At 50.1% G+C, this 27335-nt stretch overlaps 9 protein-coding genes across 9 annotated transcripts; 4 read left to right on the forward strand and 5 right to left on the reverse strand.

The window, feature by feature from the left end:
* Positions 1 to 1748: 1748 nt before the first annotated feature.
* Positions 1749 to 4556, reverse strand: BO88DRAFT_417738 (cyclic nucleotide-binding domain protein; the record flags this gene model as incomplete). The annotated part of the gene is made up of 2 exons (XM_025708315.1): positions 1749 to 2093; positions 2142 to 4556. The coding sequence occupies 2 exons, from the start codon at positions 4554 to 4556 to the stop codon at positions 1749 to 1751; spliced, it is 2760 nt and encodes a 919-aa protein (XP_025560265.1).
* A 2372-nt stretch (positions 4557 to 6928) lies between these two features.
* On the reverse strand, positions 6929 to 7620 carry BO88DRAFT_427963 (uncharacterized protein; the record flags this gene model as incomplete). The annotated part of the gene is made up of 2 exons (XM_025709048.1): positions 6929 to 7086; positions 7164 to 7620. The coding sequence occupies 2 exons, from the start codon at positions 7618 to 7620 to the stop codon at positions 6929 to 6931; spliced, it is 615 nt and encodes a 204-aa protein (XP_025560266.1).
* A 182-nt stretch (positions 7621 to 7802) lies between these two features.
* Positions 7803 to 8586, forward strand: BO88DRAFT_393529 (uncharacterized protein). Its single transcript, XM_025705110.1, has 2 exons — positions 7803 to 7891; positions 7958 to 8586. Exons 1-2 carry the CDS (start codon positions 7889 to 7891, stop codon positions 8432 to 8434), a joined length of 480 nt encoding a protein of 159 aa, XP_025560267.1. The 5' UTR covers positions 7803 to 7888; the 3' UTR covers positions 8435 to 8586.
* A 571-nt stretch (positions 8587 to 9157) lies between these two features.
* Positions 9158 to 12786, forward strand: BO88DRAFT_445666 (kinesin family protein). The gene is made up of 2 exons (XM_025710230.1): positions 9158 to 9603; positions 9659 to 12786. The coding sequence occupies exons 1-2, from the start codon at positions 9413 to 9415 to the stop codon at positions 12507 to 12509; spliced, it is 3042 nt and encodes a 1013-aa protein (XP_025560268.1). The 5' UTR covers positions 9158 to 9412; the 3' UTR covers positions 12510 to 12786.
* A 171-nt stretch (positions 12787 to 12957) lies between these two features.
* Positions 12958 to 13986, forward strand: BO88DRAFT_406945 (peptide-methionine-S-sulfoxide reductase). The gene is made up of 3 exons (XM_025707289.1): positions 12958 to 13468; positions 13547 to 13865; positions 13928 to 13986. The coding sequence occupies exons 1-3, from the start codon at positions 13279 to 13281 to the stop codon at positions 13959 to 13961; spliced, it is 543 nt and encodes a 180-aa protein (XP_025560269.1). The 5' UTR covers positions 12958 to 13278; the 3' UTR covers positions 13962 to 13986.
* A 375-nt stretch (positions 13987 to 14361) lies between these two features.
* Positions 14362 to 15759, reverse strand: BO88DRAFT_393538 (uncharacterized protein; the record flags this gene model as incomplete). Its single annotated transcript, XM_025705111.1, has 4 exons — positions 14362 to 14614; positions 14677 to 15457; positions 15517 to 15639; positions 15691 to 15759. 4 exons carry the CDS (start codon positions 15757 to 15759, stop codon positions 14418 to 14420), a joined length of 1170 nt encoding a protein of 389 aa, XP_025560270.1. The 3' UTR covers positions 14362 to 14417.
* Positions 15760 to 21179: 5420 nt separating this feature from the next.
* On the forward strand, positions 21180 to 22580 carry utr2 (putative cell wall glucanase (Utr2); the record flags this gene model as incomplete). The annotated part of the gene is made up of 3 exons (XM_025708316.1): positions 21180 to 21303; positions 21330 to 21806; positions 21868 to 22580. 3 exons carry the CDS (start codon positions 21180 to 21182, stop codon positions 22578 to 22580), a joined length of 1314 nt encoding a protein of 437 aa, XP_025560271.1.
* A 1091-nt stretch (positions 22581 to 23671) lies between these two features.
* BO88DRAFT_406947 (alkaline phosphatase) lies at positions 23672 to 25845 on the reverse strand. Its single transcript, XM_025707290.1, has 2 exons — positions 24263 to 25845; positions 23672 to 24209 (listed from the first exon to the last, which is right to left on the reverse strand). Exons 1-2 carry the CDS (start codon positions 25752 to 25754, stop codon positions 23914 to 23916), a joined length of 1788 nt encoding a protein of 595 aa, XP_025560272.1. The 5' UTR covers positions 25755 to 25845; the 3' UTR covers positions 23672 to 23913.
* A 179-nt stretch (positions 25846 to 26024) lies between these two features.
* BO88DRAFT_406948 (Mth938-like domain-containing protein) lies at positions 26025 to 27209 on the reverse strand. Its single transcript, XM_025707291.1, has 2 exons — positions 26546 to 27209; positions 26025 to 26439 (listed from the first exon to the last, which is right to left on the reverse strand). Exons 1-2 carry the CDS (start codon positions 27057 to 27059, stop codon positions 26243 to 26245), a joined length of 711 nt encoding a protein of 236 aa, XP_025560273.1. The 5' UTR covers positions 27060 to 27209; the 3' UTR covers positions 26025 to 26242.
* Between the last annotated feature and the right edge of the window lie 126 nt (positions 27210 to 27335).

The following is a 27335-nucleotide window of genomic DNA, read 5'->3' on the forward strand; positions in this document are numbered from 1 at the left end:
CTCGAAGAGAAACTCCCAACATCATCATCATCATCATAGACCAAGATATCCACACCCTCCATCCAGCCATGCCTGACCCAGCAAGTATCCCCTCAACGAAACGAGACGAGACATTCGTAAAAGCCCAAAGCCAAGAATGACTCACACCAGACACGTCATGACTATTATCATCAACTTCAGTTCATCAATGGGAATATCCATATAGTACGGGGGAAGATGTTAGGAACCTACCGTTATCATTACTTCGTAGTTTCAATCCCGCATGAGACCCCACTCAAACACCGGGATTTACCAGATAAGAATAAGCCAAGAAAAAAGGTGCAGAAACCTTCTGTATGTCTATTGCAAGGTTGCAGTTATTGGTTGCTATGCAGGCTATATCGCTGATTATTATTATTATTACTGTGGTAGTAGGGTATTGTGTTTTTGACATCTGATGGGGATCTCGCTTAGCTAGATGGGTGGAATCATGGGTGAGATCATGGAGGGGGATTCGGTTTGATTGTTCTTGTTTGTGGAACATGAAGTAGCTTGGATGTTTGGATCTTTGTGTCCCGTGGGATTGGTATAGTGCCTCCCCCTCCCTTCCCCCCTCGTTGAAGAGGATTATCTTGAAGAGGTCTGGTGGTATTTGATTGTGGGTTCTTTAGGTGTCTCTGATTGCGTGTGGTAGTCTGTGGGAAAGGGAGATTTGGTTCACGGAAAGAAGATGAATCGTGAGTAGATAGTTGTTCTGAGGTTTACCTACTATGCTTCATCTCAGTACTACTATATGTTGAACCGTCCCCAGATCATTTAAGTGTGATAATAGTACTATAGAGGAAGCTAATGTCTTAGGGGTTTCTGGTAGTGAACTTATTCCTTGATTGAGTTAGCAGAGCACCTACCGACACTAACCATTAGACTACCTACAATAGCGCACACTAGTTAGTACCATGCGGAGAGTGGCCGGGGAATTATCATCAACCCCAGATTCTCATCCAGCTGATAGTCGAGTAGCCACATACTACACATACAGACAAACTCCCTATTTTCCCAGCAACAGCAGCAGCAGCCAGTCCTATCCCAGTGCGAGAAACTCATTCAATATATCGTTGAAGTCGGGGTTTAACGAGAAGCCCACTTTTGTTCACGAAACGACTGCGCTGGCAGGATAAAGCATAAGATCAAGTAGAGGAATAAATGTGTTGCTTCCCTCAAAGGGGCAATCCCTGCATCAACCCCAGCAGTTAAATTCAGTTATACACTATATAAGCTCCAACATGCAAGATGAGTATTATTTGAAAACGACCCCGTGTCCTCGTACATCCTATGCTCTGTTTGTGAGTGTGTGATTCAGAGCCCAACTCCTCCCATGCCCGAGTCCGTTATAACCTGGAAAGCATCCATAAACAAGGTGAAAGAAAAAACCATCCCAACCAAGAAAGAAATTAAATCTAAGAAGCCAGCAACCAGCCCGAGGGGTAAATGCGCTCCAGATATCAGTGCAATGCAGCGAGACCCATGACGGTCATCAGTCGTGAGTCCTGGAACAGAGGAAAACACACAACTCCGGTGGGGGATCCAATACCAGGGCAAGTCTAAACGAAAGTTGGAAGGAAATAAAGTGGCAGAGGGTAGAAGGGGGTGGAATAGGTAAGAGAGTGAGTGTGAGTGTGGTAAGGTCAAAATCGGGGTGGAAGGGTTTGGATGGTGAAAGTATAGGTGTTTGCAGGTGAGGTAATGGTTAACGATGCAGAGCCGAGCTATCAGCGAAAGACTCTTCCGTTTTGCGCGACGGTCTCAAACGATATCTTCTTCCCGTATTTGCGCGGTCCGTCGCCTTCGATCCACGGGAGGAGGTTCTTGCACTGACTGACATCAAAGGATGTCAATTGGTTGCAGCCGTCTGCAACTGCTTCAACGCCGGCACCGGTGACCCGGACACAGCCCCGGACGGACAGACGTTTAAGATTCAACAGATGTAGGCCAATGCAGCGCAGAGATGGGTCTGATATGGCAGAGCCACAGAAAGACATGTTGAGGTAGGTCAGTTGCGAACATTGCAGAGCGAGTACTTCTGTAGCCGTGTCGGACAGAGCACAACAGAATGACTGAAAATCGTTAGTTTGTCACCAGTTACGCATGGTGGATCAGCTTACCAAGTCTAGCTCCCGCAGCTGCTTTGCTGCATTTGTAAGATGCACGATAGCATTGTCAGTCAAATACGTGCAGTCCGCCAAGCAGAGTCTGCGGAGATTGGTGAATCGAGCATTTCCCCAAAATTGGAAGCCCTGGTCGGTAATGGTTGTGCAACGAGTAAGGTCCATCTCCTCAATCCTGGAAGCAGCATGCGATGCGATGTGGTGCATTGACCGGTCCGTAACATGCTTGCAGTAGGATAAGGTTAGTTTCTTGAGTTCGGGGCAGCCGTACACCGTCCCGGCGGCCGTCTGTCGGGTCGGCTTCATAGACGCCTTCCCTGATTTTGACTCCTCGTGTGGCTTGTGCTGGCCAGGAGAGACCCAGCCTACAATCCGAGCGAGCAGCGTATCCCCGACTTTTCGACAATTGCTCAAATCAACCTCCTGTAAGTTGTTCGCCTTGCTCGCCATGTCAAGAATGGACGATGCGGTGACATCCCAAACGCTCTTCATCTTCCAGGTGACAACGTTAGATCCACACGTCGCAACAAGTTTGCTAAACCCTTCGTCTGTTATGTGGAAGCAATTACTTATGTCCACATATCGCGGTCTGCTACCCACAAAGGGGCAAATAATCTTGACCAGTACGTCATCCGTGACGCACCGGTTATAAGTACTCAGGTCCAGGTGATGGAGCAGCTCCGTTGACTTGCTGAGAATCTCTGACCAGTGCATAGAGACCGCCCTGAGGCGAAGGAGATCATGAAGCTCGAGATACTGGAAAATAACCAAAAGGACGGGATCCGGGAGATAGCCGTGGTTGTCCCGACGTGGCTCACGGACCGTCTCCGAAGGTGTCGAGAACTCACCGGCCCCGGGAAGCGTGAGAAAGGACGAGCTAGTAGATCTAGGCTCCGATGAGGGTGAAGATCTCTGTTGCTCCCCGGAAACCTCCTCCGGCGTCAATGGCGCCACGGAGCTGCGCCGGCTTCGCAGCCGGACTTTGTCTAGGCCAACGCTGAGGAAAGGATCCGGATCGGAAGGCCGCAGCACACTTGGTTCATCTAGACCATTGGCTGTCGGGGTGCTGTCTAACTCAGTCTCTGTTAGGGTAAGAAGCGGCATGGATTGTCTGCGGCCCGCCCTCATCTTGAAGTTATCATCGACACTCAGAGGTTGCTCGTCAGCTCCCGCTTCTGACATCACAACGTCGCCATCGGACGCTGCTTGAAGCCGCTCCTTGGCGGTCCTTTCCACCTGTTCGCGAACTTTTGGAGGACACCTTTCCCAGAATTCTACTAGTACCTCACCGCTGATCATCAAACATTCCACCGCACTGATGGATCGCACGGTGGCGGTCCGGCGTGGTGCTAAGGAGAGGCTCACAACTTCACCAAAGTATTGTCCCTGTTTCAGCCGGGCTTTGACTTCGAAGCTAGGGTGCTCGATCTTATTGGGCAAGGATTGCGCATGATGGTTTGGTGTTTTCTCCGACAAAACCTCGACCTCTCCGCGGACGATGAAATAGATCTCCCGACCTTGGGAGTCCTGCTTGATGATATCGGTGAATGGCGGGTAGGAGCGCGGTTGCGCATTCAGGCCCAGGAAATGGAGGATATCTGGCGGCAGACCGGAGAAGAGGGGCAGCTCCTTAAGTAGTAAACGGACATTGACCAGTCCGTTCGCCAGCGCACTGGAGGATCCATCAGCCAATCCAGGACTCGGGGACTTTCGCTTTTTATTGACGGACTTCAAGCTTCTGCCGTCCTGATCTGCGAGGTTCAGGTCACCGGAATATGTGTCCCGCAATCTCTTTGAACCTCTCCTAATCGGACTCACAAGATCAACTGACGGTACCGAGGTCTCCTTCTTCTTCTTCTCCAAGATCATCAGTCGCTCCTGGGCCTCGTCCCGAATTGCTCGTTCTACGTCGGGGAACCGAGGGAGAATTTTCCGGAAGTCCTCCTTGGTTAAAACGACCAGTAAGCATCGAGTGCGGGCGATGATGGTAGCTGTCCGCGGGCGATCCATTAGTACACCGATTTCACCAAAAAAGGCCCCCGGTTCCAGCTCCGCATATATACTCTCGCCATCGCGCGAGGTCACGGAGACAGCACCCCGAACCAGCCAGTAGATGGCCTTGGCCTCATCTCCCTCCGTCAGAATGTAGTCATTGGGCGCATGGAGTTGTGGACGCAGATGTTGGCCGACATCGACCAGGAAGGATTCGGGCGTGGATTGGAACAAGGGAAAGGAGCGTAAGCGGTCAACGAGGTCCAGTGGGAGAGCTTGAATATTCGAGGAGGTCAAGGGCGACGGCCGTACGGGGCGGTTCGGATTGGTGATGGAATCGAACGAATGTAATAGCGACGCGGTGTCGGAGATGGGGTGAACAGCTTTTGTTCCACCACTAGCTCTGCCATGGCGCCGCATGATGGGCGGGTGATGAGGGTGTGTTCAGGGATGGCAATCAAGGACGAAACGGAATTGGAGAAGAAATTCGAGAAGGGAGCATGTAGTTTGTTGGCCGGTATCGAAGCGACCAATGGAGGCGATGACGTCGACGAGAATGAGATCACGGGGAGAGGAGCTCTCAAAAAGGCATCATGGCTGACGATGGATGGATGGAACGGAGACAGTGCGGGGGAGGGCAGATGGGCGAGGAAGGAAGGCGGTGGTAGTAGCAGTTACTAGTAGTAGTAGTGGTGGTGATGAAGGTGATGATGACGATGTTGGATGATTAGAAAGCAAGCAGCTTAATCAAGAAGGAGAAGCTAAGCTGAGCTGAGCTGAGCTGAGCTGGGAGAAAAAGAAGACGAGATGAGGAAGGAAAAGAACCAGCTCGCTACTACTCGGTGTTCTAGTTGGCTCTATGCGACAGGCACACAGTGTGCCAGAGAGGGACGGGCAAAAGAGCGGGAATCCTGCAGAGCAACAACAACAATAAACTGAATAATAATAATAATAATTCTGGAGACGGGCGGGAGAGCATGATGGGGGGGGGGAAGACTTTCTGGGTGGGAGCTAAGCTAGCTAGTTAGTTAGTTAGTAGGTATAAACCAACTAACTCGGAGTGGTCAACAGTGGTTCAGTCTAGCCGGCGGACCAGAGAAAAAGAGAAGGTCTAATTCTAAAAGGTCGTGCTGCTGCAACTTCTTTGCGAAGCGGGGATCACCAAACGTCAAATAACGCGCTTGTTGCTCCACCGCCGGTCCGGAAGCTCCTCTGATTGCCTCCCCAAAGTCAATGACGATTCGATCTCTCTTTCTCTCTCTTGTTAGGATTGACTCCGATCTGCTTCCTGTCAGTACTGTTTTCACTACTTTATTCTTTAAACTCTAGACATGCATCAAGTGGTGTGATATTCCACAGTGATGTTCTAATCTATCATCTTCGCACTGGAATCCTCGAGACAGCTGTGATGCTCCATATGTCAAACTGGCGGGAATGTGGTCAATTCTGCTGAGTGGGGAGCCATCCTCCGAAACGGAAACACCGGTCTGTAACATCGACACCGACTGGAGGAATGGACGGCCAGTGCTTTCTGGCTTTTCCCTCTATTGGTCGAATGAATAGCTAGATGGAAGTTGTCTAGTAGCTACTATCTACTACCTATAATGCTGAGCGGAGTGGGTTATTTGGTCAGGCAGTGAGTGACAGGTGACGCTATATCACTGATATTATTATCTCAAAATTCAGCACCTCAAAAGGAAGCAAAGTACGTTCCTGCTGTCGGTGGGTCCAAGTCAGAAGTCTAGTCTAGCGCAGGATTCATTCTCACACCCACCAAAAAACAGTGTGAGCTCGTAAATTACATGGCTCGAGCAAGAATGAAGATCGCTTCCAGACTGATACTATGTAGAAATCCGCAAGGTATGTCCCTATGCTACATAACACATATGTGTGAGTAAGGGTCGATCGAAGTTACAAAGTATAAGGATCGATCATGGATCCGATCGTCTCCCACCTGCATGGGGAACCATGCATCCCAGTTCGAGTTCGAGTTTCTAGACGAGTACGGTCCCTATTTTAGGCTTCAAGCCTTCTCGGCACTTGCCAGTTGCCAGGCTATGGTTCCCACGTCTACAGCCTACCAGAGCCAATAATCACCGGGTGGTCAGGATCCGTGCGCGCACGAGATCAGACAGCAGGCAGTTGCCGCTGCACATCATCTGTTCTTAATCAACCCGGCTGGTCAGGTGATGGGGACACGCGGATGAGTACTGCTTTCGGATGGTTCCAGTAATATCGTCCCAATCCCAGGGAAAGGAACGTGACTTGACATGTCTAATATTATTTTGGTATCAACAATCCTCAACTCCATCACAAGAAAATTGTCAAAGCGCGCTTCGTTACCTGCCCTTCATAGATAACTCCTATATGTGCCCGGATAACGCCTTTCCAGTCGTATTTAGCGCGTTGTTGTTGTGCCTACAAACGGCGCATCCTGGTGTTCTTGGACAGCCCGGGTATAAGGACGCCATTGACTGTCTGGCCGGCCGGTCGGTCCGGGGTGTGTGAATTGCTTCATTCGGACAGCGCTGGTCGCGCGCGGGAGTTCGGAAGACCTCTGTTCGTAGAGTGGAGATTTCTAAGGATAGTGAGGCAGGCGTGTGCAACTATTTCCGCAACCCTAGATCTCTGCCGTTAGTATATGCCTTGGTGCTTCAGGATTAGATCAGAGACTCACCTGTAAAGAGCTCGCGGGATTTCTGTGTTGCGCCTGCCAGAGAAAGATGACCGGACACAAAGCCGAGAGGCATGTAGACATCCAGCGAAAAGTGCTTACGCAGATTGCGCAGCTCTCACTCCGTCCTCGACCGACGACTTCCCAGAACGATATCAACATAGGCAGGACGAGTTCCTTGCCAAGTCTCAAGCACGTCCTGCACAATGCCATAAGCCAAGCTCAACTTCAGACCAGTCTTGGCCGAACGAGCAGCTGTATAGATATCTTGTCGCGCTAAAACCCAACAACAATGGCACAACATTAGCCCAAATTCAGAGCCCAGGGAATAGCAAACAGAGAGAATAACCCACCTAACACACTGTAAATTCCCGACATCGACAAACCCGCTGTAACCGTCGACAGAAAATCCCTCTGATCATGCCGGGCGTAATCCACCACCTCCTCCAACAAGCAGAAACACAGAGCACCAGTACCCAGTTTTAGCCCCATCTTCAAGCCCTGAGTAGATCCCTGCAAGAAAGCCTGATAATTCTTCGACTTATGGTACTGGTACCACCCCCGCGCCGCGTCGGGAAAGCGATGGGCATTCTCAGCTCGAAACCGGTAGGCTGCGGTCTTGCTGCCGTGCATGTATCCGATACCCAAACCGGCGGAAAAGGCGGATGTGGACATGTATTGAATACGCTTTCTGAGCTTGATCCCGAGTCTGGGTGGCGCATCTGCTTCGAAGAATCTGTCCCAGTGCCAGATCTTCCATAGGAGGCTGTCCTCGTGTCCCTTTAATCTGTCCCAGCTGTTCTCCACCATGGTGAATGACTGCTTGCGATTGCTGTTGGTAAGAGCGAATTAGGATCGTTTATGGCTTGGGTAATGCGTATGTTGGCGGAGGAGGTCGGTGGCTGGTTGTGGTGGTGTCAGCTTTCCCCGGGGACATAAAATCACGGGCAGCTGGAAAACGGGAAGCACCTGAGCGCTTGGTTCTCCGACTTCCGCCCGCCGCCTTGTCGAAAAGCTCCGAGGTCCCGCTGAAGATCAGCTCACTGATCATAACTTCCATACTTGACCAGTCTGCATCATGGTACTACATTATCTACTTTCTATATTAAAGGACATGCTGATGTGCTAACCTAATTTATGTCTATAGTCTCAACCCGACCCCCTAAGCTGGACTCTGCTCTTCAAGAAGCACAAGACCACCGTGCTTCTGATGCTCCCGCCATCGGAGTCGATCGCCACTACGAAAGAAGCGCTTCTCAAGGCCCTCAAGTCCCGCGAGATTCGCGAAATCAACGGTGACTCGGTTCCAGAAGATCCATCTCAGATTGAGTTCGGCGTTGCGGTGGATAAGAATGATCTAGAGAAGGGCTGGACAAGACTGGAGGCCGAGGTGCCTGCGTTCGATGATGACAATGCTCCTAAACGTGGAGCTGCGAAGAAAGGTTCTGGCGCTCTCACGCTGCAAGCGGCTGAGATAAAGAATGGGCAGCCTATTGCTTTCAGATTCCGGAAGCCTAGAGAGGACTCGGAGAAGGGTGAGGACGTGATTGACCTGGAGCTGGATGATCCTGGTTGGGATGTGATTGTTCCGAGCTTTGATGATGAAGAGGAGGAGGTTAACTGAGCTCATCCTTGTAAAAATGCTTCTTTAGATGGTGTTCAGAAACACTTTCATGGGTTGGCGCATGGTTGATACGGGGCTCATATCGGCGGCGTTTACGTTTCTTTTAGTGACAATACTTGGGCAGAATACAATGATGTGGCAGTCAAGAATTTCATGGAATAGAGTCTATATATACTAGGCAGGACTCCCAAAAGCAAACGGAGCTCTTGTAGTACTAAAAATAATGGTAGTTTTGGCACTGATGGTTCGCATGCACGTGAGGCTATCAGTATTTGAATCCACTTCAATACATCTCTCCGAATTGGCAGCAATCTAGGGATGTCCGACGAGTCATAGCTCAATCCAGTGGAGGTACAACAGACAGAATGGAAATGCGGGACACACTACAGCCAATAACGTCCTGTCGAGTCTGTCTTACCGAAGCTCTGCATTGGATAGTAAACAAAAAATAGACATGTACCACGGAAAAAGCAACAAAGTAATGATCAATGAATCATTCTCAGCCTATTCCATCATTGCAACCAGCTGTGGACCAATCAGGAAACAATGGTGCGTGGTGTTATGAGCTATATGCCGTATGCTAGAAACAAATAGTCATCGTACCAAGGAAGGTTCTAAGCGATAACGTTGTAGCCACAACATACTTGGATTATCAACACGGCGGATGGTTGCTCGGAGCAACAAGGCGGTGGAAAACAAGCGGGTGTCAACAGTCAGGCCGAAGCTGGAACTAGTGCTCAGCGTTGCTCAACAGGGGAATCTCTGGGGCCGACGGAAAAACAGGTCCACAGTCAACATTCTTCACGGTTGACTCCTCAATCCTTATCTTCTACAGCTCGTTGTTTCTCATCAATTCGCCTTGCCGACGATACAGGGCGTCGCAACGTCCCTGGATAGCCGCCCGCCGCGTTGAATCCTCTTCCGCGATAGCTCTCCTCTAGAGGGACGTGGCGCCTCTGCTGTCACCTACGAAACACCATGGCCGACTCTTCATCGATCACCGTTGCGGTCCGAGTTAGACCGTTTACCATCCGGGAGGCAGCACAGCTCTCCAAATGCGAAGATGGTCCGCTCTTCCTTGGTGACGGCTCCTTAGCTGGAGCACCGACACCAAAGCTCAACCAAAAGGGCCTTCGCTCCATCATCAAGGTCATTGATGACCGATGCCTGTGAGTTTAACCTATACCATGCTGTCTTGATACGATCTAATCAGTTATTCAATAGTGTATTCGACCCTCCGGAGGACAATCCCGTACAAAAGTTCTCCAAGAGTGTTGTCCCCAACGGAAAACGTGTCAAAGATCAGACCTTCGCCTTCGATCGGATTTTCGACCAGAATGCCTCTCAAGGAGAGGTTTACGAATCAACGACCCGAAACCTTCTCGACAGCGTTCTCGATGGCTACAACGCAACAGTGTTTGCATACGGTGCCACAGGTTGTGGAAAGACTCACACCATTACAGGCACAGCCCAGCAGCCCGGTATTATCTTCCTGACAATGCAGGAATTGTTCGAACGCATAGATGAGCGATCCGGAGAGAAGGCGACTGAGGTTTCGCTTTCCTATCTCGAGATTTACAACGAGACTATCCGTGATCTTCTTGTGCCTGGGGGTAGCAAAGGGGGGTTGATGCTCCGAGAGGATTCAAACAAGTCCGTGTCGGTGTCAGGATTGTCAAGCCATCACCCGCAGAATGTACAGCAGGTTATGGACATGATCATGAGGGGTAACGAATGCCGTACCATGTCCCCGACCGAGGCAAACGCTACCTCATCGCGGTCGCACGCAGTCCTTCAGATCAACATTGCGCAGAAAGACCGAAACGCCGATGTGAACGAGCCCCATACCATGGCGACTCTTAGTATCATCGACCTTGCGGGTAGTGAGCGTGCCAGCGCCACCAAGAACAGGGGAGAGAGACTGTTTGAAGGTGCAAACATCAACAAGTCCCTTCTCGCCCTTGGAAGCTGCATCAATGCACTCTGCGATCCTCGGAAACGAAACCACGTCCCCTATCGAAACTCCAAACTGACCCGTCTCCTGAAGTTCGCGCTTGGTGGTAACTGCAAGACTGTGATGATTGTCTGTGTTAGTCCATCCAGTCAGCACTTTGACGAGACGCAAAATACCCTACGCTATGCCAACAGGGCAAAGAACATTCAGACGAAGGTCACGCGCAACGTATTCAATGTCAACCGTCACGTCAAGGACTTCCTGGTGAAGATTGATGAGCAAATGGCCTTGATTAATGAACTTAAAGCACAGCAAAAGGATTCCGAGAAGGTCGCCTTTGCCAAATTCAAGAAACAAACCGAAAAGAAGGATGCAGTCATTCGTGAAGGGCTGTCCCGCATTCGCAATGCGTACGATCATTCTTTATCGGAGCGACAGGAGAGAACCAACCACATGATCAAGCAGAAGCAGATCAGTCGCCGGATTGGATTGCTCTCTGCGTGGATCGGCGCTTTCGACCATATCTGCGCCAGTTGTGAAGCTGAGGATGCTCTGTCCAATCTCAGGGCAGTACGGAAGACAGCCCAAGGAATCCTTCTCGAACTGGAGAGTAGCAGGCAACATTATCACCAGCGACTGGCGAAGAATGCGTGGGACCGCGGCATGACGTCCGCGGTGGAACACGCCATTCGTCAACTTCAAGACTTTGATATCAGCGACAATGGCGATTTCGTCAGTATGACTCGCGAGGCCGAGCTTCTGAGGGCCAACCATGAGCGTGAGGCTTTGGCGGCAGTCGCTGAACAGGACAAGGCGGGCGAAGCGGCCACTGTGCAATTGCTTCTCCAGGCACAGTTCGAACTGATTACTGAGATCGAGAATCTTATGCAACTCAGTGAGGAAGAAGCCATTGAGCAAGGGCAGAAAATGCTAGCAAAGATGCTCAATTCTTGTTCCACCTCAGTCTCTAACATCGTGAAGCCAGACGGTAACCTGCCATCCATGCCGCCATTGAGCCCAGTCAAGGCTAGTCCCCTCAAGCAAAAGAAGAGGCTGAGCATCGCGACTGCCGCCCCCTTGGGCCGACCCTTGGCTGCACCTGTCTTGACTCCTACAGCAGCGCCGCCTTCGCCGCAGAAGGGATCTCCCCGACGTCGCAAGTTGAATGTCGGCAGAAAGAGCGTCAGTTTTTCACCAAAGAAACCCGCCGCGAAACCGACGAAGAGAAGTGTACGGTGGAAGGACGACGAGCACGAGGGCACATTGACCGAATTTCAAAAGACACCACAGAAGACGCAAATTACCACTATACCAGAGAACAGCCCGGAGCCCCAGCTGCCCCAGCTACCCCGGACATCGCCCATTCCTCGCGGAATTCCAGTGCCCAGTCGCAACTTCAGTCCTTCTTCAGGCGGGTCACCCCCAGTGTCCGCAGTTCCCGAACCGACGCTCAACGTGCAAAAGAACAACCGATTCAAGGCGGGATTCTTGACGAAAAAAAACAGCAGCTCCCCAATAGCACCCCCACCAACAACAACCCTTCCCCTGTCCGACAGCGAAAAGTCACCCCTGCGCGACATCGAGGGCAGCAGCTTCCTGAACCGGGCGTCCGTCGAGCGCCCCTCTAGGATTGCGGTCCGGACATCGAGTGGCAGCTACTCGGGCAGCCCGGCATCCGACAAGAACAGCTGGAAGGCAAGCAAGGACGATGCCATCAAAATTACCTCTGCCATGAGACGGATTTCTGGAGGATCGTTCCAGGTGGGCAGCTCTGCCAACGCCCTGCGCATCCACCGACGACGAAGCCCGACATCAGCCACCTATGGAAGCTCTCCGACTGAGAACAACACAATGAACACTATGAATACCATGTTCACGGCCTCTCAGGCCCGGCGAATGGGCAAAGGCGAGAAAGAAATTGATAGCAAGCCCGGGGTGTTGGGCCCTCGCACCCTGCCTATCATGAAGAACACGCATCGACGCACTACCTTTGGCGGCGACATCCGGCCCCGAGACATCAGCCTGAGCAGCAGAGATGCTATCCGGCTCAGTGCGATGGCGACGCCTAAGCTGGAGAAGCCCCCGGCGAGCTTCTCCAACGGTGGATTCGCCCTGCGGTAACTGAAGTGATCCGCAATTCCCTTTGTTTTAATTGTTGGGGTCTAGGTAATACGGACGGTGTTCAGGAAGGATACCACATGCTTTGATTTCTGGTGAAGCAGACCTCGCGATCTGGGATCAGACCTGCTCATCTGGTGTGTACGGGATTGATGTGCTTGATATGAACTTGGAAAGATTCATAAACTCGACTACTTTTTTTCGCTTCTCTTTTTCATGTTGATGGTATTTCTTATTCAGAGGCATATATTAGTTTCGGGACATGTACCATAGCAGGATGAATTTTCCTATACCTTCCACCCATAACAGTAAGCACTAAACTAGGCTGTCCAGTGTCCACTACTAGTACTTCTAGAAGTCAATTCTAGAAGCCTTCCTGATGTCATGCACGGAATGACGCCACCGCCCGCCTGCATGACAAATCCACTTCGTCAGTTCCCTACTATCTACTAGTCAATTAACTACTAGAGTCTCCTAATATCATCCTCGAAAATCACCTACAATTCCATCAATCTCATCTAACCCAAGCACAACCATCCACAAACACAAAACTCATATACGCGGGACCTTCTAACCTCCAACCGACCCCTCATCCCCGCCTCCCGCGGGACCCAACACCACCCACCGCGGTGGAGCTCCGCGAAAAAAGTCCATGGCCTTCGCGACATCCACAACTTTCACACGCACATTACTCCGCCCATTCATCTCAACCAACTTCGCATCCCTATCCCTTACTCCCACCACAGCCACATCAACAACAATCGCACGCACCATGTCCTCCACCACATCCACATCCACCCCCCAAACCGCCACCGTCGCCGCCGGCTGCTTCTGGGGCGTGGAACACCTCTTCCGCAAACACTTCGGCAACGGCAAGGGCCTCCTCTCAGCGAAAGTAGGATATTGCGGTGGTCACAGTGCCTCGCCTTCTTACCGGGCAGTTTGTACGGGTGATACTGGACGTGCGTACCCCATGCCCCTCCCCAAGTCTCCCACTACACTAATCACGATACTAATATATGGATGGGGAAATGATATAGACGCCGAAGCCCTCCAAATGACCTACGACCCTAGCATCGTGAGCTACCGCTCCCTGCTCGAGTTCTTCTATAGAATGCACGACGCCACGACGCTGAACCGCCAGGGTCCGGACGTCGGCACACAATACCGCAGTGTGATCTTCACGCATAACGACGAGCAGGAGAAGATTGCCACTGAGGTGACGGACAAGGTCAGCAAGGAGTGGTTCAAGCAGCCGGTTTCGACGGTCGTGGTGCCTGCGGGTCAGTGGTGGGATGCGGAGGAGTATCATCAGTTGTATTTGAATAAGAATCCCGAGGGGTATGAGTGTCCGGCTCAGTAAGTTTCTTTCTTTCTTTTGGGTCCCTTCGGGTGGGGGTGATGCTAATGGGTGGGTATAGTTTTGTGAGGTCGTTTCCTCCGCTTTCTGAGTAGGGTGGTGATTGTTGGTGAGCTATGGGTTGGGAGATTGGTGTATAGTGTATAGTTGAATGGCATTTTTGTTGCTTGTTTATTGTTAAGCTGGTTTATGGTTATTACAATGTCTACTTCTGGTATGATCATACTGTTCATTAACATCCTGATTACAGCCCTAATAGTAGTAACCTGTGCAAAAGCAACTCCATCCTAGAATCCGTGACATTTCCATAAATGAACAGAACCCCTTATTCAGGTCCGTGGCCGGCACGGACCGACTCAGGCACACCCTCCCATATCTCCAGTGTATGGAGGTGGGTCAGGTTTCGCATTTCCAACTTGCAGATGGCCGGCGTCATCCGGACTACATGACACATGGTGCCCGTTCAACCTTTCTCACTCAACACTACTAATGATGCAATGGATGTGTTATCCTTTGCGTGGCATGTGCCATCTGCAGGCAAACCGCCTGAGTCAACGCAGGGTCCGTTTGATAAAGTTCCTGGCCATGCCAGGGCGGTTGGTCTCGCGAACCAGCACCAATTCTTTCTCGCAAGGGTCCGAGGAGTAAGTCACCGAAACGCCACTGTAGACGTTTCGGCCGTTCTTCCAATCCTCGAAGACCTCGAGCACACGGCGAGCAACGACGGTGCTCGTGAACACGGCAGTCGCTGTGGTCATTAGCATTGCTTGATGGTTTGTGATCGCCAAAAGATCTAAAGTAGGTACTTACCGTTACCAGAATTGAACACCCAGAGGAAATCAATGTTTCCTGGTCCAGCCAGAGCACGAATGTCTTGCTTCCATTTATCGGGAGACATGCCTTCGGCAAAGAGTCTCTTCCTCGCAAAAGAGAGGCGGCGACGCTCCCGGATGGGTTGGTTCATCCGACGATGGTCTTCATTCCAGTCGATAATCTCGGCCAGCTCGACGCGGTAGCCTTCTCCAAGACGTCCATAGCCCAGCATGCGCTCCATATCCTGATTAGAGTTCAAGAAGGCAAGCGCCTGGGCTGCGTGCTGGAAGGTCACCTTAGTCCTTCCATTAGTCTCCACGCGGATGTCCTGCAAGGGTCCTTCGTGGATGCGGGTAGTGATATACTGGATGAAGTCCCGAGTAATCTTTCCATAGACACGGATGACTCCGGCTTTAGCGTCGGGGATGTCGGGAGAGACAGATGCAGGGAGCGCGACTCCGGCATTTCCTGACTCACGCCCTTCAGTGCCATCGTCACTGCTCTGGCTTGGCTTGGACACGGAGCCCAACGCCAGAGACATAGGTGACATACACTGCACCTCATTTGGGGCATGGCTACGACCAGTAGAGATCGAGCCGGCGACCTGGGCCCAGCTTCCAGTATGTAGATGACGTCCTTCGGGCATCTTTCTGGTCCCATCCACATAGCCATTGTTCTCCTTCTCGGTGTCGCACAAGTAAGTTGAGCCATTTGGCTTCTGGCTATCGATGTGAGAGGAGAGCTGGGTGCTTGCAGATTCCTGAGTGGCACTATCCTGCTGTGGTTGTTAGTGTCCATTGCATTGTATCGCCATTAGACTCGTTTGTTCCTGCTTACCTCAGGGGCCAGGACATATTCCTCGGGAGTAAGATGCTCAACTCCCTCAGAGAACTTGTTCACAATCATAATGCTAAGCTTTCCGATCTCGTTGGCGACGTGGTGTTGTCCATGCACACGGAACTACGTGGTTTAGCTCGCTAGTTTGACAGAAAGGTGAGTTTCATAACCAACATGGCAAGAGATAAGGTTGAGGTGATTAAGGGCCTCAGCCATGGCACCGTCAATTGAATAGGGCCTCATCTTTGGAGATGGGCGAGGGTTAACGTTGACGATAGTTCTTGCTTAGTACTGAAGATTATAAGATGCGTCGCCGTGGAGGAGAGGTAAACAAAAGAAATTGAAGATATGATGAGTTGGGATGAGATCCTGATGGCAGAGAAGGATAAGAAGAAGAGGATGGGGAGGAAAGAAACAGAAGGGGGAAGAGAAGAGAAGAAAGAAGCGAGAAGAGGATTTGGTTTATTCACCCCGAGCTGGAGACGGAGTGAAGGAGAGAGCAAACCAGGCAAATCGAGCTTGGGGTTTTGATGGCAGTTGCGGACTAGTAATCAGCAACGGGACTTCCTGAGATATTGCAAGCTATTTAACATTTATTCTGAAATGGTTATGCTCTGCACTGGGGGTGATACCATCTCCAGATTCTCGGAAACTGCCTTAACGATTTCGTGAGGCTTCACAGGGTGGTAGCTGATGATGAAGGCAAAATAAGAGCAGTCTGTCAGAACCTATGAGGATTATCAGTCTCTTCTCTGGAAAAGAGAAAATCTTTTATATTTCAATCTTCATTAAAGCAAACCAACTAATAATTCTGTCGGAACAAGCCAGCCATCCCTCTGATGGAAAGATTGACCTTGGCAGCTACAGCTTTTCTGGAAAGCTACAACTGATGATTCATAACTACCAACTTGAGGACTTTGTATGTTTCAATACATATTCTTGCTTCTATCATGTATTTCACATACTTAATCACAGTGTTGCCCCACTTGCAGTGTTACATACAACAAGCTCAATCCACTGGCATTTCTCCGAGAGGCCATGACATTGTAGACTTCATGGTTTTAGACAGTTAGTTGTTTCATTCTCATTTAGTGATACATCAGACACTTTTGTCTGCACGAATAAGTACCTGCATCTATGAGTTATGCAGCACACCACACAACCCGAGCTTGATGCCTTTATAGAGAGCAGTAGTAGTCGCAGATTTCAAAGATAAGCATTTATATTGTCAAACACACGCCTTAGTCTCGAACCCTTACGACTCTACTCCCTTACTTTTGTCTCAATATCTCCGTGTACTAGAGCAGCCTCAAATCGGATACCTTGTCCATCTACTTCAATTCATCATAACCATATCAACACATCAACACATGACAACGTGGCAAGCAAACCTCCATTGCTGAGTCGGCAGCATTTGCCATCGATAAATACATAGTGGCAATTTAGACATGGTCATCCTAGTATAGTGCTGCCATTACTACAGAGAAGCAATACGATGATGCCATCTGTGCGTGATACAGCCGCCGAGGATATACTAGTACTTGTATAGTTCGGGGCCGAAGAAAGTAAGTTCTACCATGGAAAAGCACACATTTGTGAGTGACATATGATGTAAGAAGGATTGGCCTCCATCATACTAGGATATATTGACGCTATAATATCTACAGTCAGGTTAAGAGCCAGAAACCTATTTCTGATGAACTAATAAGTGGCGAGAAGTGTAGTTAGGGTAAGAGTATGGTTATGTTCGGGGAAGTATTTTTTTTCCATGGACTATATTTCACTCAAGCTGATTGTACATTCTCTATAGTCAGAGCAAACTGACCAAAGCAAACAGTAGAATGTGCCATAACCCCACACCAGACATCTATTTAAGCTTGTATTGAGAGAAATACTAGCAATAAAATAGCCTCACTTTCACAAACGATACACTTCCAACAACCCATAAACAACCAAACAGACCCATCACACAGCCATCCATCAACCGGGGTTCACAATAACCTAGTCTAAACACCGCCATCATTCTCGGCCGATGATCCTCATGCAGCCAATCGCGCCACATAAGAGCCCGACCGGTATTTAGATATCCGCAATCACAACTGTTCCATCGCTGGATCATATCAAGATTAAGACATGTCATGTCATTTTCCAGATAATTAGGTTCTTATCTGTATGTTGCTCCAATCATTTCTCCCCCACACAGCCTAATCATTCTTGATTGCCTTGAGCCACTCACTCTCCCCTTGCATACACATTCAATGGGTATTCGCAATGGGTGATGTAAGTTTAATATTTACTTACTCGCTGTGAGTGGGAAAAATGTATACATCATATGGATAGATAAATCGGGGTCTGTTCGTTATATTGTTGCCTTTTCCGTGTTATGTTGTGTGGTAGCTGCTCATTAGACGAAGGGGGGTTGTAACTATGTACCTGATTTTCCATGTGCGGGGGGCTTATTACTATTGTTCATACTTTGTATGGATCCAGAATTAGCAAACCAACTAGCTAGCTAGCTAGCTAGCTTGGAAAGGTAGATGGTAGTCAGGAACAGCTGCTGAGTGCTGACAATTGTGTGCGTGTGCTCCGAGCTTCATCGTAGATTTGAAATTAGAGCTGGTGCAGCAGGGATTTTAAAGTTTACTGAAAGAAAACCAAGCAAGTTACCCCTGCATTGGACGAAGGCCTCTGCAAATAGGAGAGAGATTTCTGGGGAATAGAGTTCAGTAGATGCGGTGTGTGATTTGGGTTTCCAATGGGGGGAGAAGATGCCAATCCTCCCGCTTCAATTTTAGGACCTAGCACTGTCCTACTACTACTAGTTTGCTCAGGAGGTTTGCAGCAGATAAGAGAATACGATACTAGTTAGTATCTAGATAATGATAACGATTACTCCCGTCAATATTACCCCAATAAAGAATTAATCTATGAACTAATATAATAAATAATCTAAATACATCATATGTTTGAAGTAGCGAATTCATTCACGGTTTCAGATGTGTTAGTTTTGCTTATGTCCGCAGTCGGGGTTGGTGGATTCAATTAGCTACTCGGGTCTCGGTTTTAGATTGATGACTGACACATATGGTGTCATTGTGGATAAACGGTGTTATGGAGCCACGAACGGGGAGGGGGAGCAGGGCAGCATGACATTGTATTCAGAAGTCAGATGGGATTGAAACCATTTTTCCTTTTTTTTTTTTCTTTCCCCATTGTAATCCGGCAACCCGCAACCCGCAACCTGTTGTTTGCTTGCTTCATCCGACAGATTTCATCATGCAAACATGTTGTCAGAGAAGCCACATTCCATGGCTGTTTTGTGGCAAAGACATCCCCGGCTAAAAATATCCCAAGCTTCCGGGTGATTTGTTTTTCAGATTTTTTTTTTTCTTTGTTTACAGTGTATTATTCTCTTTTTAGGATTTTGCTCATATCTTCATGCCAATGCTTGGCTCCCTGACAGAGCAGACAATCCACGAGCTAGTTACTTAGTTATTTATCTATGAACCACGGGAGACTGTCGTGTGCCGAGCGCCGGATTCCTTGATCTGATGAAATCCCCTCCGATTCGGGCAGGTCCATAGAAATCAAGGCGATGAGATAATCCGGCATGCGCGCGCACAGCCAACGTGAGGATGCCGCCCCGTTGGTGTAACAACCAGCCCTGCTTCCAAGGACGATTGCGGTAATCCATTGTTGGTCAAGAGACCTGTTCGCTTCTCCTGTTTTGAACATACTGTGTAAGTGATGTATGTATATGTACTCTGTAAGTTTGAGATTTATTATTATTATCATCAGCTAGTTAGGCAGACGAATAAAATTGACCGTTCGCGACTAGATGAATTTTCATGTCTTGGATCTCTTATCTGGGTGCGCGGAATGACCGGCTGTCAACTCGAATTTCTTTCTATTTTTCCCTCAAGACTAACTAGTCCGGTAGTTAGTAGATAGGACTTTTCCGTTTGCTGATTTGATTCCGAGGGACAAGGCCCATTTGGTTTAAGACATTGCGGGTGACCGAGTGAGCACCAACCGGGGTTTATTTGTTGTGGATTTAGTCATAGGGGGGGAACCACATGGGGAGGGGATGGGGACACTTGGGCTATGTAGATACCTGCCTAGTAGGCTTTGCGGGATATTTGGTTGCTCTTGAAGATGATGTTAAGCGAGCACGAGATTTAGTAGCACCCTTGGTTGGGTCTGGGGAAGATTGAAGAAGGGTCAAAAAAAGGGGAGAGTTTTTTAGTTTTATGTGGATGAGCGCACCCTTCTCCATGATCAACCCCAAGGATTTCCCTGTTTTGTTGCAGTGTCAAGGACAGACAGGACAGCGCTAGACGAGTAATTCATCTACTAGTTTAGTTTCTAGCTCGGGGTGCTTAGTGGCCCAAAGCAGCTCCTGCCGATAAGGAACTTACTGTGTAAGAGAAAGAAAGCAGAAAGCAGAAACCCACGGAGGAATTAACTTTTGGTGGAGTGGGGCAGGGTCTGCTTCGAGACTAGCGCACTAGTAGGGGTCCCGGGGCAGATCAGGGATTCGTCCATTGAAAGCTTCCCAATCCAGAAAGAACGACGGATCCTGCATGGAAAGTTCTCTTGTACCGTGATGGTAAATACCGCTTTTACTTTACCTTTCGCTGTGGTCGGTCCGAGTGCTCTTATCAGGCAGGGTCAGTAACTACTGGGCAAAGGTGAGTGACCCTGAGATACCGAACTGATCATCGGGCCAACAACATGCCAGATGTGGTCAGAGGGCATCCTATTCAGCTGGGCCATCTCAAGTTACTCGGATAGCTAATCTAAACAAAGGGATAGAAAACCCCCGGGATGTCTCTCCGTCTGCGTGAGGGGGGAAGAGGGGAACAGACAACGTTCTCGAAAAGTTCTCGTGCTGCTGCTGCTGCTGCTGTTGCTGGAAACCGAATACGCCGTATGAGGCCGTGCATTACCAGCAAGGTGAAATTACCTGACGGGTGGGCTACGAGGTCCCACCGGAACCGCATTCGCATTGAACCGTTCCTTCCACAACGAGAGAGACAGAGAAAGTGAAGAGCGCCGACTTTCTAGGCAAGAACTAGAGGCTATATAGTATATGACTTCTCCTATTCCTCCTCCCCAATTCGGGTGACTTCCTTCCTCATTGTACTCGTGGCACAATCCCGGGCTCGTTCTATCGTTACTCGACATCTCTTCCCCGGTCGTCTTCTACTTCTTCCTCTGCTCTCTTCACTCGTTCTCCTGCCCAGTACTCCTCATCCTTTTTTCTATCCATCTCTCCCTCGGCGGTCATACGGCGATAAGAATACTTACCTCCCGAATTTTCCGCGGTCCCTCATTATCGGCGCAACTTTTGATTGGATTCCACTTGCATAGTCCTTGGATTCTCCATCACTCAATTCTACCGCCCTCTTTATATAGAAACCGGTATCTTTATCCTTCACTGCGGTAAAGAGAAAGGCCAAGACTGAAGTTTGGTACGCCCTAACTTTCCTTTGCCACTCAGGCACAGCCAACATTAGAGCCAGTGAATTTTGTGCCTTAATTACTATTAATAAACTAACGGTTTCCCTCCGCAGTGTTGTCTTGCACGTCTCCAGACCAATCTCTAGTGTCTAGCTATACAAGCATCTACTTCCTACTTTCACTGAACCCTGTCCGCCACAATGGTGCGGTACACTTCTTCCATTCTCTTGGCCTCGTTGGCCGCCACTTCCGTCTGGGCTGCCTCGTCCCCTCCTACATGCAGTACCAGCTCTCAGTGCCCCGAAGAGTATCCTTGCTGCTCTCGTGCGTTGGTCCCTTTTCAAATATAGCCCTATGTGGTATTACCTCATCCGCTAATGCTCCTTTAGAATATGGACAGTGCGGTACTGGTGCTTACTGCTTGGGTGGTTGCGACCCCATTTCGTCATACTCTCTAGACTCTTGCGTTGGTGAGCCCGTGTGTCAGAGCAAGACCTACAAGTGGGACTCTCTCGATAGTGCCGCGCTGAACACCAAATACCTCGGAAATGCGTCTGAATACGACTGGGTCTACAGCGGCTACCCCAAGTTGGATGATGGAAATCTTCTCCTCACTATGCCCAAGAACACCGTTGGTACCCTCTTTGCGAACAACCACTACGTCTGGTATGGCAAGATTTCCGGCAAAGTCAAGAGCAGCCGTGGTGCCGGTGTCGTCACAGCTTTCATCCTGCTTTCGGACGTCAAGGACGAGATCGACTTTGAGTGGATTGGTGCGGATCTGGCGAATGTCCAGACCAACTATTACTGGCAGGGTGTTCTGAACTGTAAGCCTACCATCGAACCGAATGCAATTCTTAAAACCCGCTGCTAACATGCCTTGTGCAGACAACAACGGCGATAAGGATGCCGTCAACGGAAGTGATACATTCGATGATTGGCATGAGTATGAGATTGACTGGAAGGAAGATGCGATTACCTGGTCTGTGGATGGTCAGGTCAAGCGGACTCTCACCAAGGAATCGACCTGGAACGAAACTGCTAAGCGCTACCAATACCCCCAGTCCCCATCCAGAATGCAGCTTTCCCTGTGGCCCGCCGGCCAAGCCAGCAATGCACCCGGAACCATTGAGTGGGCTGGCGGCGAAATCGATTGGGACAGCCAGGACATCAAAGACAAGGGTTACTACTATGCCACGTTCAGCGACATCACCGTTGAGTGCTACGATGCCCCGAATGGCACTGTTTCGAGCGGAAACAAGTCGTACATGTTCACCAACAAGGACGGGCTACAGCAATCGGTTCAGATCACCAACAATGACACCGTGCTTGCATCTTTTGGTGCCACCGGTCTCGACATGGATCTCGGTGCCAGCGACTCTAGCAGTTCTGGAACTAACGGTACGGTTCCTGAGAACCAGGGAGGTTCAGGAAACGTACCAGGCAGCAGCAGCACCACTAGTGGCAGCTCAAGTACCTCTTCTGGATTCAGCCAGGGCAGTAGCACCGACACGAGCGGTGCCCCCTCCCAGAATGAGCGAGTCATGAGAGGCTCATTCTTTGCTGCCTTGGTCGCAGTTGTCGTTCTGGTCGCTCTCTAAGGAGACTCGACAAGCAACCATCTTCTTCACTTCTTGGATATTCTTATTCACATAGCTCGATCCTCGGTGCATGCCCCTCCTTTACGACTTGTGTTATCATTCTTAATCCTCTTTACTGTTCTATACCTGGCGCTCCGAACGCCCGTCTTTGATCGGATCTTGTACTTTATGTTTTTGCCCCCATTGGATGTCTTTATGGTTCTTATGACTGCGCCTGGGTGGTTGCGTTTTTACTCTGTCATGGACATGACTTGAATACACATACTAATACCCCTTTTCCGCTGGGTAATCAGGTGCCCGGTAGTTGGACGTGATTATTTTTCTTTTCCTGGTCTGGTGTTTGCATGGTAGATTACTGAATGCCAATGGGTTATTTGGTCTGACAGACAAGCGAGTACCGAAATTGGACTAATGTACATCACTTTAATTTACCAGATGACACCGAAGAACAAGTTGCAACGTAAAAGTAGCTGCAGGGGAGCCTGCAACTTTCGCGGGCGATACACGCTCTCCGTCGGAACCCCCCCACCAGATTCCCCATCAAGACAGTTAAAAAAGGCATTACTATATACAAATACGCACCCCAACATCGCCAACCCTACCACTCTACTACTTGCCCGCTCATCCTAAGCAACTCATCACCCACCAATCAACTACAATTACTCTTATACAACTCAATCAGACCTAAAATACTACTGAACCAGGATAAAACACAATAAAACTGTACCATCTACATCGGAATACTCCACCCTACCCCCCGATGTAGATAGACACTATGTCTTCTCGCTGCTACGGAGTTAGCCATAGTATGAGATAATGCTGTATCAGCTGATTCGAATCAATTATTGCGGAGGGAGAGATACGGATTGCTGTTTTGGGATGCTGGTGGGGGGAGAACACCGTTGCTGTGAGCCTGTTATTGGTGGGGGAGGGGGAGGGGGGGAGGTCCATGGATATAGATGGGGTGGTGAGTGATGCTTTGATATGTTACTTAAGTCTGATATAAGGTATAAGATATTGGGGGAGTAATGAGATTAGGATCATGGATAATCCAAAATGGTTATACGTATGTTATGCATTCTATACGGGGTCTTTACTATCTGGGTTGATGGGGGAGTAATGTATTAAAGGCTAAGAAAAAAAAGCATTCTGATAACTCATATAAACTGATTTGTGGTTGTGGTTAACGCCAGACACCCTCACCAAAGTATTATGCAAACATTGGTTAATTTAAATCATCATTTGTCAAAAGTTGTTGTATAAATGGCAAGATGGATAATTCATGATTAACGAACTAGACGTGATAGAAATAATCGTGACAATTGTATCGGCTTCAGTGGCTCTCGCCACAGCTGCAGCCTCGTTCGGAGAGTCCGCGCTTGCGGAACTCGCCGTGGTACGTGTCTAGGCCTTCGGTTCGGACATCCTCGCCTAGAGGGTCGCCGAGCCAGCCAAAGGGACTATCTTCGGAAGACATGGTCCAGTAGTCGGAGGAGAGGAGCTTCTTGGTCGTGCTCTTGAGGTCCACGTCTAGGAAGTCGGCCAGGAAGTCGCCGACTTCGGTGTTCTCGTGGTTGCCCGCCAGGGGAAACGCGAGTTTTCCGGAGGCGTAGATGTTGACATCGACACCTGATGAGGTTAGTTCGTGATTGACGGGAGTTATTTGGATGGTGGTATCATACCGGAATGTCCGTGGGTTGACCACCCAATTTGGGCCCTGCGGCTGACAATATCCGCAAAGACGTATTGGGGGTCATATGGGTAATTGGGATCGAGAACGGCTTTAATCTCCTCGTCCGTGACATCTGTGATGCCAAGGTCATTCTCAATGAGATTGCGGACGAACTTATACTGCTTATCTTCGTCCGATTCTGTGGCAATATATTTCACTAGCTTCTTGTTGACGTACTCCGAAGAGTGACTGGCGTTGGCGAGGACACCGGGAAGCCATTTGTAGTCGGGGTATTCGGGCTGTAGCTGACGTGCGACTGACAAGCCTCCAGTCTCGTGGTCGGAGGTGCTCACGACCACTCCCGGAGTCGAGTCCTGCTCTAGGAACTCCAGCACGGCAGCAAAGGCCTTGTCGTATGCCAAGACTTCATTGACTTGTGCAGCTGGGTCGTTTCCATGGCCAGCATGGTCGATGCGCGAGCCCTCAATCATGAGGAAGAATCCCTGCTCACTGTCGGCGGTAGCCTGACTGAGAATCGTCAAGGCGGTGCGAGCCATCTCCTCAAGAGAGGGGTACACGTCATTCTGGCTGCGGCGGTCGATCTCAAAGGGGATGTCTTTTTCCGCAAAGAGCCCCAGTAGTGGCAGCTTGCCTTCCGTGCCTCCATTCAGAGAGTCAAACCCGGCTCGATCATCCATGTAATGGTATCCACCCTCCTTCGCCAGCTCGACAAGGTCACGGTCATCGCCCCGACAGCTTCCATCGGTCGAGTTGGGCAAGAAGTGACACCGACCTCCACCCATGATAAGATCCACCACGCGGCCCAGCGGGTGCTCCCCAATTTCCTGTTCCGCAATTCGGTCTTCGTACTGTCGGAGATTCACATGTGAAGCAAAGCAAGCCGGTGTCGCATCGGTGATACGAGTCGTCACTACCAGCCCCGTCTTGTAACCAGCCAAGGAGGCAGCCTCGAGGACGGTGCCACACGGCGAATGGTCAGGAAGCACGGAGATGGCGCCGTTGTAGCTCTTATGACCACACGAGAATGCCGTCGCACCGGCCGCGGAATCCGTCACAAGGCTGGAGCTAGATCGAGTACGGGAGGTACCGACAAAATGCTTGTCCAAGACAAGGACATCATCAGCGGGGAGTCCTTGTGTGAGTTGTTTGTAGCTCCTGGTCATGGACAGACTAGCAGGGCCCATGCCGTCGGACACCATGAAGATAAGGTTCCGTTTGCCAGCGGGTTTCGTCCAGGGATCTTTCGAGCGATCTGGACCTCGACTGGATTCATGTTGGTAAACGACGGAAAGGACGATGACAGCTACTGTAGCAATGAGGGCCCAGGTGAAGAGGCCGAGCTCTTTCCAGAAGCTCCATCTGCGGCGTCGGTCACGGTCGGTGCGGATCCCGGTTAGCAGGGCGTCCTCCTCCTCGGCATTCCGAATGGAGGAATGGTCGGACGAGGGGCGCTGGGCCAAGAGAGGCTCTTCACGCGCCATAGTATTGTGAGAGGCCCTCTAAGAATGGATAGAGGAAGAATCAGATGAACGGGGAAGATTAGAACATGGGAGGAGAGATGGGAGGTTGGACAGGAGGAGGTGAGTAACAGGCGGGAAGATCATCCGGGGTTGCACTTGTTGGCCTGAGCTAACCCCCGATTAGTCCAGGCCACTCTCTTGCTATTTCGGGTATCGCGCCGCCCGGGGATCGCCGTCGACGTCACATGGATTCTGACACTAGTGATGCTATACAGGACTAGACCATGATCACTAGGCTAATATGACGGTAAATCTCATTATCTTTTATACATACATACATACAAGAGTGGATGGGACATTCTAAAAGGGAGAGGAGAGGACTCCCTCAAGATAAGAACAACATTCACAACGGTAGCCCCGAACATCACAGCAACCACCGGGTAGCCCCAGAGTATCCAGGGTCCAACAACCCCTAATATGACCGCTCAGACACCAGCTCAAAAACAACTCTACCTCCCCTTCCAACCGATCGGAATCATAGCAGCAGCAATCTCCGACACACCTCGCTCCGTAGCCAGCAAATTGAACTGCGCAGCAGCATTCCTCGTGTCCAACACTTCCACCCGAACTCCCAGAGAGTTTATGTGTCTCTTAGTCTCCGGCGACAGAGGGAACACAGTCTCTCCCATACCAATGATCAACATATCTAGACACCATCAAGAGACACAGATTAGCCACGCATTTTCAAAATCATAAGCCATCACACAACCACCCCCGTAGCCAAGAGAATAAATAAAAGCAAAAGAACATACCCGGACGGGGCCAAACGAGATCCAAAATTCCCCACGCATGCTCCGGGACCTCAAATTGGCCCTTCTGATTGACCATACTGTTCTTCCCTGCTTCAGCACCCTGCCACGGCCGCCAGACAAAGGCTTCTCCGCCAACAAGGAACACTCCGTTCCCACCAGTGATTTTGACGCCATTGTCTAGATGGAATCCCGTATCTAGAGTAGCGTCAATAGCGGTCGTCGGGGCGGGGATGTTGCCTAGCACGTTGAGTGCACCAAAGTCCGTCTGGGTGTCTTCCTTGGACGGCGGGCCGCGGTCTCGACTGGAGGGCTTTGCGCTGTGAGCGCGAGGGATCATCCGGGTCGGACGAGCATCGTTGCTGTTGTAGCGGTGGAACGTGAGGGGGGAGGAGGTAATCCGAGCAAGAGGGGAGATGGAGCGAGATGCGAGTTGTGTGCAGATTGCGCTGGCGCCGCAGTTGGGGGAGATTGAGGTGCGCAAGGCGCGGAGGAGTTGGGGAGACGGAGGGTGCATTGTTAGGCGTTTGATGTTGTATAATACTGCAGAGGCGTCTATTTTCTTCTAAATGAGTATAGAGTATCCGATGGACTGTAAAGTGTTCCGAACCTGTGAGGTTCTCGAGGCGAGTCGAAGAAGTTGGCAGTATCCGTTGTCTGAAGAAATGAAGAGCGGAGCAGCCGAGCTTGGGAAATCGAGAATCCGGAGGTTGACTGCCTCAGGCAATGTAACCCCGGCCTGGCGGCAATTGGCCAATGGAACGCCCGCAAATAGTAAACGTTCTTCGCAGCA

Source organism: Aspergillus vadensis, assembly GCF_003184925.1.
Source record: "Aspergillus vadensis CBS 113365 unplaced genomic scaffold BO88scaffold_21, whole genome shotgun sequence".
In the NCBI taxonomy this organism is placed as follows: Eukaryota; Fungi; Ascomycota; class Eurotiomycetes; order Eurotiales; family Aspergillaceae; genus Aspergillus; species Aspergillus vadensis.

What these genes read in the sequence shown, in the direction of transcription:
- BO88DRAFT_445666 (XM_025710230.1), top strand. Translation starts at nt 9,413, where the DNA reads ATGGCCGACTCTTCATCGATCACCGTTGCGGTCCGAGTTAGACCGTTT. An exon ending in GTCATTGATGACCGATGCCT is followed by an intron (nt 9,604 to 9,658) that starts GTGAGTTTAACC and finishes GTTATTCAATAG; the next exon opens with TGTATTCGACCCTCCGGAGG.
- BO88DRAFT_406945 (XM_025707289.1), top strand. Translation starts at nt 13,279, where the DNA reads ATGTCCTCCACCACATCCACATCCACCCCCCAAACCGCCACCGTCGCC. An exon ending in TTGTACGGGTGATACTGGAC is followed by an intron (nt 13,469 to 13,546) that starts GTGCGTACCCCA and finishes GAAATGATATAG; the next exon opens with ACGCCGAAGCCCTCCAAATG. An exon ending in GGGTATGAGTGTCCGGCTCA is followed by an intron (nt 13,866 to 13,927) that starts GTAAGTTTCTTT and finishes GGGTGGGTATAG; the next exon opens with TTTTGTGAGGTCGTTTCCTC.
- BO88DRAFT_406947 (XM_025707290.1), bottom strand. Translation starts at nt 25,754, where the DNA reads ATGGCGCGTGAAGAGCCTCTCTTGGCCCAGCGCCCCTCGTCCGACCAT. An exon ending in GTCAACCCACGGACATTCCG is followed by an intron (nt 24,210 to 24,262) that starts GTATGATACCAC and finishes TAACCTCATCAG; the next exon opens with GTGTCGATGTCAACATCTAC.
- BO88DRAFT_406948 (XM_025707291.1), bottom strand. Translation starts at nt 27,059, where the DNA reads ATGCACCCTCCGTCTCCCCAACTCCTCCGCGCCTTGCGCACCTCAATC. An exon ending in TCTCGTTTGGCCCCGTCCGG is followed by an intron (nt 26,440 to 26,545) that starts GTATGTTCTTTT and finishes GATGGTGTCTAG; the next exon opens with ATATGTTGATCATTGGTATG.